The sequence below is a fragment of the Phytophthora infestans genome, genomic scaffold (assembly GCF_000142945.1).
Source record: "Phytophthora infestans T30-4 supercont1.3 genomic scaffold, whole genome shotgun sequence".
NCBI classification, from domain to species: Eukaryota; Oomycota; class Peronosporomycetes; order Peronosporales; family Peronosporaceae; genus Phytophthora; species Phytophthora infestans.
In genome coordinates this window covers 4,346,209-4,361,955 of record NW_003303756.1, presented here as the reverse complement: position 1 = coordinate 4,361,955, position 15,747 = coordinate 4,346,209, and the positions used below count along the sequence as shown (strand labels likewise).

Genomic DNA, 15,747 nt, shown 5'->3' with positions numbered 1-15,747 from the left:
TTTTTTTTTCTTTTTATTAAAACCCTGCACAAAACAAAGAAACGGCAAATCGGTACGGGAAAATCTGCGCGAAGCGCAATTCAAAATCGCAAATACAACTGCCTACACTTCGGTGAGCATGTGCATCGATGGAGGTGGCGAGTCTGAAGCGGACGGTGGAGGCGGCGACCCGTAGGCAACAACGTCGCCGATGATGCCGATAGCGGTAGGCTGCGTTGCCACCACCTTGGAGTGCGTCATGCACATGCCCTGACGCTGAGCCCACTTCTCGCACCCCGACACACAGCACTTGGCACCGCCACCGTGTCGCCGGCATAGTCTCTTCAAATGCGCCTTCTTCTCGCAGCCTGCCACAATGCATGGGCGTCCACCTCCGTGCATTTTGCAACGACCGTGGCTCTGCGACGCTCGAGTGCAACCGGGCTCCTGACAACGAGAGCCACCGCCGTGGCGGATGCACAGCCCGCGACTTTGCACACTCTTGGTACAACCGGGACTCGAGCAGCGCTTCGACCCGCCGTGACGTTTGCAACGGTTAAAGGCTCGAGCTTGACTCTTGCACCCTTCCACACAGCATAATTTACGTTTGTCCGGCGAGAACTTGGGCTCCTGAGCGGTGGCCATTTGGGTGAATGGCTCGCTTAATCCGCCATTCTGATCTTCCAATGCAGCGTGCGGTTGCTGCTGCTGCGTTTGCTCCAGAGATCCAAAACTCAGTGGTAGTGTCGGTACCGAACCGTGCACGCTGTGGAGCGTTGGAATTCCTGCAATCAGAGGACAGAGACAAATATACCACGTTAGTAAAACCTCTTTCCGGTTAATCAAAATCCACTGTCGATTTCACCTTCAGCAAAATAGTCCTCGGACGACCGAGTAGTATCCCGAGGCGTTGGCAGTGGAGGAACCGGCATCGGTGACGGGTAATAGCTTGCCGGCTCAGCTGTAAATTCCGAAAACTGCGATGAGAGCTGAAGTGGGAGTTGCGCCCCATATTGGTGCTGTAGTTGGGAAGGCGGTGGCGGCAAAACTGGCGATAGAGCTGGATTAATCGTAAATGCAGCGTTCTGTGGCAAAAGGAATGACTGGATCTCAGTTGAGTCCTCAAGTTGAGGTATACCCATACCCAGCGAGCTGAACGACTGCAGCGACATGGGGCCGTTCCCATTGCTGCCATTCGGACCAGGAGACTCCATCTTGAGCGAGGGGATCGGCGGAGTAGAGGCTAACTCATTATTTGAGTAACGACTTGGCTGCGGTGATACATCACGCTGCCAGACCTGTTGAGCTCCTTCTTCTTCGTTGTCGTAGTACCAATATCGAGGCCGAAGCGGTTGTTGCAGAAACGCTCTCGGGGATTGATAGCGAGAGTGATTCCACTCCATCGCAAGCTGCACTGTTCCCAGATTTCAGTTGACGTGACGGAACTAGAACTCAAAATGACTGCCAGCGGGAAGGGGGTGGAGAATTCCGCGACCAACGCTCTGTTTAAACTTTATCCGTGAAATCGCTCTCAATTCAGGGCGGTCACATACCTGTCCCACAATTGTGGAATCGCCATAAGAACATTGAAATTGTTGTCTACATTGGCATATAAGAAAATAAACTCTGATATCATTCTAAATACACTGTGTCACAAGCTCTTGGAAGTGCGCTTAGTAATCTCAGTAGCGTTAGTTTCTGTAGCGTTGCTGAGATTAAAGTGGCCAACCAACATGTACTGTAATACATGTACAACATGTAGCAGAAGCAACAGAAAATATACAGCAAAGTCGAGTCGGTCAAACCATCTATTGTCATATTTCAATCGCGATTTTACCTATTATCCTAACATAACGTCACAGTTGAATTTGTGGACGCATGGCTGCCAGACTCCTGCTCACTCGCGCAGGGCGCCCCCGTGCGTCGCTGTCAGCTCTTCAGCTCTCTTTCCGGCCAGCAACTCGCTCTGGTTTTTCCCGCTTTGGTGCTTCGCCCTCCGTCGCGCTGCAGCCACCCACTCGTTGTGAAGCATTCGCGTCTTCTGGTAATCAGAGATCGTGGCTCAGTACGTCCCCATCGCCTTCGTTGCCTCACATCAAGCAAAGCAATGAAAAAGACAAGTCTGGTGTTTTGCAACCCAAGGAGGACGCATTTCGCATGGAGAAGGACACGTGGGCCGAGCGTCACGCTCCGGAGTGGATGCTTCCATACATCCAGATTGCGCGCATTAACCGCCCGGGTCCAACATTTATGCTGTTATGGCCCTGCTTCTGGAGTATCGCCATGGCCGCCCCCGCGGGTCAATTGCCGGATCTGAAGCTCTTGGCGCTCTTTGGCACTGGGTCATTTATTATGCGTGGTGCTGGATGTACCATCAACGACATGTGGGACAAGGACTTTGATAAGCAGGTGGAACGCACTAACAAGAGACCGCTGGCTGCGGGAAAGCTCACATACCCTCAGGCATGGGGCTTTCTTGCGGGTCAATTGTCGGCGGGCTTAGCGGTACTGCTGCAACTTAATTGGTACAGTATCGCAATGGGTGCTTCCTCGCTCGCACTCGTTGCCACATATCCGACGATGAAGAGGTTTACTTATTGGCCACAAGCAGTCTTAGGACTCACGTTCAACTACGGAGCGTTGCTGGGATGGGCCGCGGTTCACGGATCATGCGAGTGGCCCGTGGTTTTGCCGCTATACGCTGGTGGTGTGGCTTGGACGTTAGTGTACGATACGCTGTACGCCCACCAGGACAAGAAAGACGACATTAAGATTGGTGTTCGTTCGACAGCTCTGCTTTTTGGCGACAAGACGAAGCCGGTGCTAAATCTCTTCTCGGCTGCTACGATCGCCGGGTTTGGCACTGCGGGATACATGGCTGGTCTAGACTGGCCGTTTTTCTTGGGGCTTACCGGAGGAGCTGCGCATTTGGCGTGGCAAGTAAACACTGCTAAACTTGACGACCCCATTAACCTTCAGGCACGGTTTGCTTCGAACAAATGGTTCGGAGCACTTATGTTTGCATCTGTTGTGGCTGGTAACGTCGTGTAAAGATTCAGTGCCAGCACCAAGGCTATCTCTAAAAACAGCTTTGAATTTTTTTCGTTTTCGAAACTTGGTTTTAGTTTTCGAGCTATTAAGGGGAGGAATTATGCCACTATTAGGGCTTCGATACTACAAAAATATCCAGCATTCGTTGTCGGTATTTCAGATTCCACTCCAATTGGGTTGCAATATCTAACGGTCGTGCAATCTCTCCTTTTGATTGCAATTCATTTTCGGGGGATAGACCAATTGATTTATCCCCTCGCCTGGCGACAGCCATAGCGATCATTTAGAAAAGTAGATCGTCTTGCGACTTACACTGGGATACATGTACCGCTTTTTTCAGTGTACTTCTACGCTATGCCCGAATTGCACACGCTTGGTGTAAAAAAAGTGTGTTCTGGGAACGCTTTCTGGATAATTTATCACGACTGGCCACAAATACATCAGTATTTTTGTAAGTGGCCCAATTTGATCTACATGGCATTTTTTTTCATTTTGATTGGTTAATTATGCTGAAGAAAGTCCGCATATTTAATTGGTTGCGAGGAAGATATCCTCAAATCAGACATGCAGATTCAACAATGCTGAATTGGTTCCACACAACAACTTATCAAGCATGGAGGCAGGCAAGATTTACTTATTAGCAAGTTCGGAAGACATAGTATCAGCATCCATACACTCCGCGCCACATTAGATCAAGCACACGTCGGTGGCTGTAGCTCACTCAATTTTTAGAGTTTGGGCGTGCTATTTAGATATGTTGTTCCTATTACACCGTTCACGCTAATTAGTCGTCGTTCGAAAAGTCATACTTCGTACTTATAAAGGACAAGACAGTACTATTACCATTTTTAGTCGTGCACCATTTTTAGTCATACACCAGATTTAGTCGTTCAGTTGTTCACAGCCACTCAGTCGCTGTCGAGATCCTCTGCAGTTAATAACTGCCTGTTATTCGTATTTTAGCACTGCGCATGAGCACCGACGACAAGCGTTCTCTGCAGCATGTTGTCGCTGTCAGTGACAGAATCAAGTGTGTGGAGTGGATGGCTGTGACAGCAGCATTACACGGAGAGAAGGCCCTCCCTGCCAAAGCCATCGAAGCCTTTCCAGCCTACTTCCACTCTGATGACCGCCGCGTCAACCTGAACAAGATCCAAGACTGGTGGAGCAAGCGCCATGCTCTAGTGCAACCTGAGGGAGAGCGCTAGCGAAAGTTCGCGCGCAGTGGAGCTGGTAACCGTCACCAATTTGTCATGAAGACAGCTGTCGGGAGGGATCCTAAACTGGGTGAGCATTGGGTCTGGCTGTATCCTATCCTATTGTCTGAGTTTGATCGCTTACGTAAAGCGGGGGTGAAAATGTCATCGCGATTGCTATTAGACATTGCGGTGACTTTGGTTGAGGACAGTGTTCAACCAGTGTACAACAAGGCGTTTAAATATAACAGTAAAAACTTTACTAATCTAGTTACACCTCGTCGAGTCCAAGATTTCGCAGACCGACATGACATTGTCTACCGCCGCCTTAAGGGCAAAAAGCAAGTCAGCGGCGAAAAGCAGCGCGTCATTCACGCGTCTGTTGCAGAGCATCTAGGGCGTCTAAAGCGTCAATTCGACGACGGTCTCATTGACCCCGATCTGCAATACAACATGGATGAAAGTCATTTCTTTATTGACTTAGATGATGACAAGACTCTTGATTTCCATGGCGCCTCCCACGTCAAGTATCGTAGCGTGGTTTCTGGTAAGTTCATAATTCTTTTTTTATTCTCGTTTTATTTTTTTTTGTGTTTTTCAGGACGCGAAGGGATTACAATGTGTGTGCTTCTTCGTGGCGGAACCAACGCACAAATAGAGTGCCCAATGATCATCTTCAAAAATAAGAATGCAAATTATCCAATCCAAGGCTTGCCCGATTCAACTCCTGGGACGGCGTATCGAACTTCACCTACAGCCTTCATAAACAACAGTTTGATGCAGCAATGGCTGCATGAAGTCCGTTGTCGGGGGCCAGGAGGACCTTTCGTCAAAGAACGCACACTGTGTATGGACAACGCGAGCGGTCATAGTGGAGACGATGTCGTCGCTGTAGCGAAATAATTGCGCACAAAAGTCCAGTTTTTTTTCCAGCTAATGCTACATACCTAATACAACCGGCTGACCGGTTTCCCATGCAGCGAATTAAGGAGCACTGGCGACGGCTCTGTGAGCAGCGGAATATGGCTGCAATCCGACGTGGAGATTGGCGACAAGGCTCCGGGTCGTTGCAGAACCCAGATAAGAGATTCTTCTTAGAAACCGCAGCAAAATGCGTACAACTGGTGAATTGCGAGAGAGATAAGAATGGTCTCAACTGGGTTAAGAAGTCCATGATTTTGTGTGGATTAGATGTTGGCTCTTGTGGCTACTGGAAAGTCGATCAGCTTGGCCGAGACCTGCAGGACATCGTCACTGAATATCAAGATGAGTTCAAGAAGGGCTACGCGGAAGCTGGGGAGTCGGCTCAAATTTAACCTTCTAGGATTCTACCATAAATAGCCATACACCACAATGAGTAGTATACCTCGATTAGTCGGACATTTTTTGGGACTCTGAAGTCGTACACCACTATTAGTCAGAGGCCGACTAATTAGCGTGAACGGTGTATCGCACAAAATAGGCTACATGTGCTAACGATTGCGATTTTGCAGTTTCCACCAGGGCTTCAATACAAACAATTGATTTCGGCACTGCGACACATTAATCACGCACGGCTTAGAATACTGAACTCAAATACTATGCATCGTAATGATAGTGTCTAGTGAGCATGAACGCATCAATAATGTATGGGGCGGGAGGTGATGACCGCACGTCCGCCGCCTGCTCGTCCGATGACCGCACGTCCGCCGCCTGCTCGTCCGTCACCACCTCCCGCCCCATACATTATTGATGCGTTCATGTTCACTAGACACTATCATTACGATGCATTGTATTTGAGTTCAGTATTCTAAGCCGTGCGTGATTAATGTGTCGCAGTGCCGAAATCAATTGTTTGTATTGAAGCCCTGGTGGAAACTGCAAAATCGAAATCGTTAGCACATGTAGCCTATTTTGTGCGATAGCAGGAGCAACATATCTAAATAACACGCCCAAACTCTAAAATTTGAGTGAGCTAGAGCCACCGACGTGGGTGCGTGATCTAATGTGGCGCGGAGTGTAATGTGTTTGCAACTGCGCTGGCCTGTACAGCTTTTTTATCGCGCGGACGCGTTTAACGTGAACAAGTCCATCGATCAAAAGGTCACTCGGGGCACAAGAACACTTGGGGCTGTAGGTCTAACGTATGCGACTGGCATGGTTCTTTCACCACAAAGCAGCCATCCAAACGTTAAAACACAGAACTTGCGTTCTGCCCGCCTATCGTCTGGTTTTCAACTCTCTAAACATTGTGCACTCGACAAGCTGCGATTCCGTGGGGCGGTGCTCCTCCAATGTACTAATTAAACTGCCTTGGTTTAAAAGTGCATTGGTAACAGGACTTAGATGTGCTCGTGTACGAGTTGCGTCAGCTCTAAAGCAAGTTGACAGCGTGAGCGCTGATCACCAACCGGCGCTGACTTACAGAACTATCGCTCAAGAAAAGAAGATAATGGCAGTAGAAGAAGGAGGGTACGACAAGCACCCTTCATTTCTGAGAGCATTCGTAGGCCTCAATTCTGGTTCCAGAGTCTGCTGTCAACTTGACAACAAATGTCGTTTCTTTCTAGCTTTCCTTTCTACTTCGATTATTTGGTTGCTGCTCAAGATAATTGGATACCGGTGCTTGAGTGCGATGGAGCTCATACGAAGAGCTCCAGCTTTAATGGTATGTGCGTGCTACAGATCGGATAATATGGCGTCTGGAAAATTACCCCTGTCACGATTGCTTTCATCTGCAAGGAGACAGTTGGTGGTTTTTCACGAACTGCATCGCCGCCGGGATCAAGATACTGTAACGGGCCTGGGGCGTCCGTTACTTGCTTACACGTAGTGATGAGGAAGCGTACAAGTCCAGTGATACTGAAATCAAGTACTTAGTCTGAAGGAAAATCAACTCTGTTTTTATTTAGGTCCAGGGCGGCTTGCCCTGACCACTCAAATACACGTCAACTCCTTATTGGTTGATTATGGGTCTGGCTTCCCATATTTCAACCAATAAGGTGACGGCAGTTCAGCACACGCTACCCGCGTGCTGCTGCACCTACTTTTGTAATGCAAATCTACCTACTTATGTAATGGTGTGAGCCACTACAAAGAACCTATAAAACTACCGACATATGTAACTTGGGAGAGCCCATTACATCACCCCCCTCTTAAGACAGCAATCACCTAACGGGGGTGCGCTTCGGAGAACAATCGGGAAAAACTGGGAAATGGCGGAGAAGAGAGCGCTTGAGAACTTGACGGGCGGGAGCTCCTGCGAAGCCCAGGAGCAGTACAATACAACTTGCGCGGACGAGAACAACATGGCGCAGCAGACGGGGGCGGCGAGCCAGGCAGGAAGCGGAACAACGCGGACGGCTCCAGCGTCGGCGACGACGCTGAACAGTGGGTGGACCGCTGATATCGCACCTGAGAGCGTGAGTCGACTTGGGGTTCGGCCCGGCGTAATGAACGAGGATATGAAGCCGTGGGCACTGTACGACTTGTCCGGGGCGGTGACCCCGGACGCGTTGGACACCATGCAGGACCACTTTCGGCGCTTCAGGCGTCTCCGGAACAAAACACTCGACGGCGCGACGTACGAAGCTTTGCAGAGATCATGGTGCGCATTCATCCGACGGTGGAATCGGATGCATGAGGCTGGAGAAAGTGTCGTCGGCTGGCTCGGTGATCGCGAAGCCTTACAAGCCGAGCATTCACTCGGTGATCTGCGCCTGAAAGTCTGCGACGACGCTTGGACCGAAGACCGTTTGTGCTATGTCAAAGTACGCGAAGGTTGCAGTTCGTGTGACATCGGGCGACGCCCGACGCAAGCTGAGTGGGATCAGCATATTGTCGAGTATCCGCTCATGCCGACCGAGCACGCCTGGATCGAGAAGTATAAGCGCTCACTCTCCGAGTTCACCCAAGCGGCTATTCGCGGCGGCTCGCGCCGACAGCGTTCGCGACAGAGCCCGTCTCCTGCGCATTCGACGTCTCGTCGGGCGCGTAGTCGATCGCGTTCTCGATCGCCGCGAGGTCGCTCGCGGCCGCGTTTGACTCAAGGCTGAAGTCGTAGTCGTGGACGACATCAGGAACGTCACGAAGCAAGTTGGCGCGAGGCTCCCACGTATCATCAGCAGGTTGAAACCCGAGCCATCGTACCTTATACTTCCGCGCGGCGGGAGCCGCGTGTTGAGCCGACGACTTGGTCGAGTGACGCACGCAGGGGGGAATCTTCGTGATCAACAATACGGTCCACAATCCAGCACGTCTCTCCATTCGAGTCAACGATGGGCGGAGGACCGTCGCGGTGGAATTCGACGCGACCTGGTTGACCAGGACGACGTTGAGCAGGCGCTGAACACTTCTCGGGACGCACAGGAGGAGGCCGAGCGGGCGGCTGAGAGCTCTCGGAACGCCGAGGCGACGGCAAGTAGTCTGCGGCAGTCGAATCGTGAACTCTTGCAGCGACTGCGTAGTCTGGAGGCGCAGGTGTTTGGCGGACCGAGGGGTGGAGCTCTTCCGCGCGAGCGGGGAACTGGGACAGATGGGACGCTGGCTCGACAGGCTCATCGCGAGGGCCGCTCAACGCATGCTCCTGCTCCGCCTCCGGGATCATCGCGGGAAGATACTTCTTAAGTCGCCCGACGTAGAACGTCGGGTGTAGTCGTAGCGACGTAGGAATGTCTAGTGTGTAGGCATCACACATAACTCGTAGTACTTTGAATGGCCCAATGTAGCGCGGCGCGAGTTTGCTCGCGCCTAGGTTCGTAATAGCAGAGGTACGAATTCCATCTGTTGAGAGTAATACACGCTCACCAACCTTGAATGCGCTTGTGTTCTTGCGGTCACGTTTGTCAGCGTTTTCCTTCTGCTTGTCAACCGCGAGTTGTAGCGCGTCACGGACGAATCGGGTAACCGATTAGCGATGAAGGACAAAGTCGGATACCGCTGCCTTGTCAGCGGGTCGCGCTGGGGGTTTCGGCGCGTAGTTAGCCACAGTCGAGTGTGGATGTGCTGGAGCGATCAGCGTTCGGTGTGTCCAGTCAACTAACGGCGACGACGTGGATTGCGCGGGTGCGAGAATCTTCTTCAACTGTAAACGCGTCACCGCGTTGATGTCTACTGCAGGAGTAGCTGAACTCGTAGACGGCAGAACCGTTGTTTCACCGGAAACCGGTGGTTGAACCAGTATCGGAACCGGTTGGGCAGGGTTATCACATTCCTCCCCCTCCAGAGTGAAGCCATCAGTCGCCGTGGGTTGGCCCACAGCAAGTTGTGCGGGGACACGTGGATGACGCGCGTTGTTGACGAAAAACGGAGTCAATCCCGTCGACGCGTGCTCGGCATTGTTGAGTGCAAACTCCGCAAGAGGCAGGAAGGAACTCCAGTTCTCGAAGGACGGGGCATAACTGCGCAGAACATCTTCTAGCACGCGGTTGACGCGTTCCGTTTGCCCGTCAGTCTCCGGGTGCGCCGCCGTCGACATGAGGAGTTTGGTGCCCAGGAGGTCGAAGAGTTTCGTCCAGAACGCCGATGTGAATCGGGGATCGCGGTGAGAGACGATTGATTCAGGAAGGCCGTGATGTCGGAAGACAGCGTCGACGAAGAGCACCGCGGTATCGGCCGCGGTGATTGAGTCCAGAACCGGAACGAGATGGCACATCTTGCTAAAGCGATCCACGAAGACCAGAACACCAGTACGACCGTCAGTACCGGGTGGGAGACCGAATATGAAGTCCATTGACACAGAGCGCCACGCCTCTGTCGCCAGAGGGAGAGAACGCAGCGGAGCTTGCGATGACGGTGACGGCTTAACGCGTTGACAAGTTTCGCAGGAGCGGACCCACTTGCGTACCCACTTGTTTAGGTGTGGCCAGTAGAAGTCGCGGGATACCGCTGCGAAAGTCTTCTCACGGCCCAAGTGGCCACCCACTGGAGCGTCATGGAATTCGTGTATAATTCTTGCGCGTAGATCGGGGTCGTTGGGGACAACGACGCGAGGAGCATCAAATCGATCGATACTGTACATCAGTAGATCACCGTCAAGTTGGTATCTGTGAATCTGGTCGCGCGTGGAGCGGCTCAGTGTCTTTAGCGTGGCATCCCTTGGTGTGCGAAGGTGTTTCAGAATACCGGCATATATCGAGTCATCTCGATACGCGGCAGAGATCTCTTCCCGCAGGGGAAGTATTGGAGATACCGCCGTCATCAGGTTCACACCTGCAGCCGCACATGTGGCGCAGTCCAATTCGTCGTCGTCCACGTCTTCAAGTGACTGACGACCCAAATCTCGGCGTGGATCGTAATCGGGGCGCCGAGATAGGGCATCCGCAAGGATGTTATTCTTGCCTGGCTTGTAGTGAACGACGAAGTTGTACTTGGAGAAGAATGACAGCCATCGTGCCATGCGCTGAGAGAGATGAGGGCTCTTCGTCGCTGTTCGCAGCGACGCGTGATCTGTGTAGATCGCGAATGTCTGCTCACCGAGTAAGTACACTCTGAATTTGATCAGTGCGTAGCGCATCGCAAGGAGTTCCTTGTCGTGGACCGGATAATTCTTCTCAGCGGGCTTCATCTGTCTGGATTGGTAGCTCACGACACGTTCGCGACCTTCGTCGTCGAACTGCATCAGTGCACAGCCGATGGCGAAGTCGCTCGCGTCGCAAACAACGTGGAATGGCTTTGCGTCATCTGGAAGCGACAGGATTGGGGCCTCCGCCAAGCTTTTCTTCACTGCATTAAAGGCTGACTGATGTTCGGGAGTCCACGACCACGTGATGTCTTTCTTCAGCAATGAAGACAATGGCTGGATCAGACCAGCATAATTTTTCGTGTACTTGTGGAGATAATTTGCGAGGCCAAGCCACTGACGCAATTCAGTCTGATTCTGCGGCGTGGGCCACGCACAGATGGACGAGACCTTCTCAGGATCCGCTCGGACACCATTTTTGCTCACATAACAGCCAAGCACCGGAATCTTCGGGGCACAGAAGATGCACTTCTTCAAGCTCGCGTACAGTTTGTTTTCGCGCAGGACTTGGAACACTTGTCGTAAGTGATTTAAGTGAACTTCTGTGGCGCTGAGATCGCCCTCAGCGAGGCTGTGAGCGAAGATGTCATCGAAGTAGCTCGGAGCGAAGTCGCGAAGTGGGCGCAGAACGTGGGAAACCATGCGATTGAACGTGGCTGGTGCGTTTTTCAGGCCCTGCGGCATGACAAGCCACTCCCACAGCATCCCGCTGGGAGTGCTCACCGCTGTGAGCGGGACGTCGCTGAGTCGCATCAAGATCTGATAGAAGCCATCGGTCAGGTCGATGGTGCTGAAAATAACACTGCGGCCCATGGTGTCAAGTACCATATCCTTCCGAGGGATCGGCGTGTGTGCTGGAATGGTGGCGTAGCTTGTTAAAAGCGTGAACAATGCGCCAACCACCCGTGGCCTTCCTCACACAGAACGTCGGACTCGAGTGTGGCGAGGTACTCTCGCGCACGTGACCCGCTTTGCGGCGGCTCTCGAAGAAGTCGTCAATGGCTTTAACCTGATCGCGTGGGAGGGGCCACTGTCGCGTCACACAGTACTTGAACCCCGGCGTGAGATCAATCTCATGGCGAATGCCTCTGTCAGCAGGGAGCTCAGCTGGAATCTTGTCGGGAAAAACATCCGCAAACTCGCGGACGGTGTTGTATACTGGATTGCCCGAGTCGCGGAGTGACTCCCACGACTGGGCAGCGAAGCGCTCTTCGCGCGCCGACTTCGGCTCAGCGTTCTTTGGACGAAGTGGAAGATTGTCGGTAGCGACCGTGTGGATCTCTTCCGCCGAGGCAGACTCGGTGATCAAGCAGACCTGCTCGATGTCTCCTGACTTCAGATCGCGCAGAAAATGCTTCCAGGAAAGACCCGGAAGGCGTGTGATGGAAGAAGCTTCGCGAGGTGGGCTCTCAATGTCAAGTGTGCGTGAGCGAACGGCGCCTCCTTCTACGTGTTCCAGGACGTGTATGGACTCATTCACTGCGATATCGGCGGTGGGGCTGACCACGTCGCCTAAGGTGGGCGTCGCTTGGATTTCTTCTTGTGGCGTCTCGAACCGCTGCTCGAGACAGAAGACTCGCTATCGCTGGACGAGGGATCACTCCCCTCTAGACACGGAGGGGCACCATCAACCGTGTCGGTAGTACGCGGGAGCTCTCGATACTCGACCGCGCCATCGACAGGCGAGAGCCCCTGCTCGATCGCCGTCGTAGCCGGTGGGAGTGTCAACTGCTCGACCACCGCTGTGGATGACGGGAGCTCCAACTGCTCGACCGCCGAATCGCGTTGCGGGAACCTCTGCTCAACCGCTAGAGTGTTTTGCAGGAACCCATGCTCAACCGCCTTGTTGTGTTGCGGGAACTCATGCTCGACCGCCGTGTTGCGTGACGGGAACCCATGCTCGACCGTCGTGTTGCGTGACGGGAACTCATGCTCGACCGCCGTGTTGCGTGACGGGAGCTCATGCTCGACGTCGTGTTGCGTGACGGGAACTCATGCTCGACCGTCGTGTTGCGTGACGGGAACTCATGCTCGACGACGTGTTGCGTGACGGGAACTCATGGTCGACCGCTGCTCGGATTGCGGGAGCCCCTGCTCTACCGTCAAAGTGTTAACATCTCGCTTCGCAGCGAGGGGTTTTCGCGCAACAGCGCTGTGCAAGACATACAGAGAGGGCCATCGCTCGCTCTCTGCTCAACCTGCATTGTGGACAACCGGTCCACGACTCTGACATGGGGCCAGTCCTTCTGGGCAACCAGGAGGTGTGTGAACACCTCACTCACATCGAAGCCAGAGCGGTGTTTAACCGACCGAGCCAACCAGTCAATCTCTGGTTGATATCGTGACAACCTCGGGATACCAAGATGCAGTCGAACGCGTAGTTCATCTCAATCACGACGAAGTCGTCGTTGCTGCGGAAGCCGTCGAATGTGTACGGCAACGTGATCTCGCGCCGCGCAACGCGGCGTGGTTTTCCGTCAGCAAGTTTGACGACGACCTGACCTCGACCATTACGGACTGCGATCTCTCTTGGAAGCATCAATAAGCACGATTTGCGAAAGAAGTTATTCGACGCTCCTGAGTCCAGGAGTGCGCGAAGTGGTCGCCGGGCGCCGGCGACATGAAGACTGACGATGATCAGCCTCGAGTCGCCCGACGTGGTGGTGGCATTAAAGTGTGCGTGTAGCACAGGAGGGCTAGAAGGTTGGGTAGCCACCGGGGGACCCGGACCTCCATTCCAGCCAGTAGGGCGCCCCGCACCTACTGGCCCTGACCGTTTTTTGACTGAACGGCAGGTGAGACTTCGGCAGTGTGCGCGAGTACCGGCGCTGGCGCGCGGCATTCCGCCGCGCGATGACCGATCTTCCGGCAGCGGAAGCAAGTGAGCGGGCGATTAGGACGGCCGTTGGGACTACGAGAGGTCGACTGACGGTGACTATTCGACGCGTCAATCGCGTCGATCTCCATGGGCTCGGGGGCTGACTCACGAGCTGCCGTTGACATCGCGCGCGCGTAAGACGCCGCCACAACGTAGTCTTCGCGTAATGCGAGGGAGAATGCTTCCTCGAGAGAGGAAGGTTCCGCTCGGGTCAGGCAGTACCGTGTCATGCCTTCACGCATGCCGAATGCGAATACATGGACCTGCGATGCTGTGTCAATCGGATTTGTCACGATGCATGACGCGAGGTGGCGAGTGTTTTGAACGTAGTCGCGCATAGTCATTTTACCTTGACGAAGGGCGAAGAACTCGGCACGCACGCGGGATTCGTCTTGAGGTGGCTCGAACGCGAGCCTGAGATCTTTCCGGAGAGACTCCAGAGTGGGGAATGCGTCGTGATCAACGACAAGTTTACCGAGGGCCCATTCCTTGGCCTTCCCGGACAACCGGGACAATAAGAAATTGACCTTTGACCCTTGCGCTTCGATCATTTTCGAAGCAATCGCGATGTCGATCTCGCGAAACCACCGGTTCGGCGGGAGGCGATTCGCTCCTTCACCGGAATAGGTAGACGTCTCTAGCTTCACGACATCATTTTTCGAGGAACGCGCGGGAGTTGTTGCTCGCCGATTCGCATCGGCTAGCTCGCGTTCCATGAACTCTTGGGCTGCTTGGCGTTGTTGGTCGGACGTCGCTGAGCTCAGCAGCGACGCGATTACAGCCTCACCAGACACCGCCGCGAGGCGGTGAAGGGCTTCCCACTCAACACGAGTGAGATGAGGGAAAGCAGCATGTTCCAGGGTCGGCCCTGGAGTTTCAGACGTCATGCCTTGGCTCATCGTGAACTTGGTCATGGGAAGGACTACAAAGTGCTACCAGGTGTAACGGGCCTGGGGCGTCCGTTACTTGCTTACACGTAGTGATGAGGAAGCGTACAAGTCCAGTGATACTGAAACCAAGTGCTTAGTCTGAAAAAAAATCAACTCTGTTTTTATTTAGGTCCAGGGCAGCTTGCCCTGACCACTCAAATACACGTCAACTCCTTATTGGTTGATTATGGGTCTGGCTTCCCATATTTCAACCAATAAGGTGACGGCAGTTCAGCACACGCTACACGTGTGCTGCTGCACCTACTTTTGTAATGCAAATCTACCTACTTATGTAATGGTGTGAACCACTACAAAGAATCTATAAAACTACCTACATATGTAACTTGGGAGGGCCCATTACAGATACACGGTCAAGCAACGTTTACAGATAGAGGAAAGCATAGAGATGCTCAAGTTCGACTGAGCAACCGCGGCAATAAAATAAATTTCAAGTTCTGCGCTTTGCACATTTTTAACACATGCGGCTAGTCGAGCCAAAAATCGACAGTATCAAAGGTCTCGTCTTTCAGCTGCAAGTATCACCAACACTACTTGAGTATGAAGATATGCTATCCGAGATTTAGGACCAATTTCCCGGTGTTCGCACACGAACAGTCCACGGAAAACTGGAATCCCAGCCGGCTGCTCAATATTGCGTAAAATCCATCCAATAAGCTGAACCTTTTTTTGACAAAAGCTTGATCACACCAAATAAAAATGCCACAGCATCCGCTGAGTGGAATGAGGTAGAAGCGTACGGTGCAGCATGTGCTCTGCTCAGCGAAAGAACAACCAGCGCAGTGGAAGGGCAAAGCAATGCTCTGCTGCTGAGTGGTGCTCGTGATCGCGAAGTCTACGAAGCACTCGTTGTGTTTTGCAATCTAGCAGCTAAGACCTTCAATAAGAAGAAAGAGAACGCAGCCACATGATGAGCTGCAGCTCACACAACCGCATGTGAGGGCGAACTTAGTATGACTTAAATTTAAGTGAAGGGTAAGGTAACTGTCCGAAATCTCTCTGAAAGTTAGTACAGACAATGACGGAGAAATCCGACACCACTGAATAGCATCCAATCATAGTAAAAGAAAACCCACAGAGCCCGACAAAAAAATCCGACGCTTCATTTGGTAGGTTAATAACGGGCTCTAAAAAAAGCACAGAAAAAAAACATGTGAATGAAAAAAGGGGATAATATTCAGACGGTTACTTCCGGAT

General features: G+C 52.6%; 2 protein-coding genes across 2 annotated transcripts; one reads left to right on the top strand and one right to left on the bottom strand.

Moving 5' to 3' along the window:
- Positions 1–102: 102 nt before the first annotated feature.
- On the bottom strand, positions 103–1,382 carry PITG_02847 (uncharacterized protein; the record flags this gene model as incomplete). Its single annotated transcript, XM_002907684.1, has 2 exons — positions 103–764; positions 845–1,382. 2 exons carry the CDS (start codon positions 1,380–1,382, stop codon positions 103–105), a joined length of 1,200 nt encoding a protein of 399 aa, XP_002907730.1.
- A 475-nt stretch (positions 1,383–1,857) lies between these two features.
- Positions 1,858–4,238, top strand: PITG_02846 (para-hydroxybenzoate-polyprenyltransferase, putative; the record flags this gene model as incomplete). Its single annotated transcript, XM_002907683.1, has 3 exons — positions 1,858–3,016; positions 3,371–3,406; positions 3,994–4,238. 3 exons carry the CDS (start codon positions 1,858–1,860, stop codon positions 4,236–4,238), a joined length of 1,440 nt encoding a protein of 479 aa, XP_002907729.1.
- Between the last annotated feature and the right edge of the window lie 11,509 nt (positions 4,239–15,747).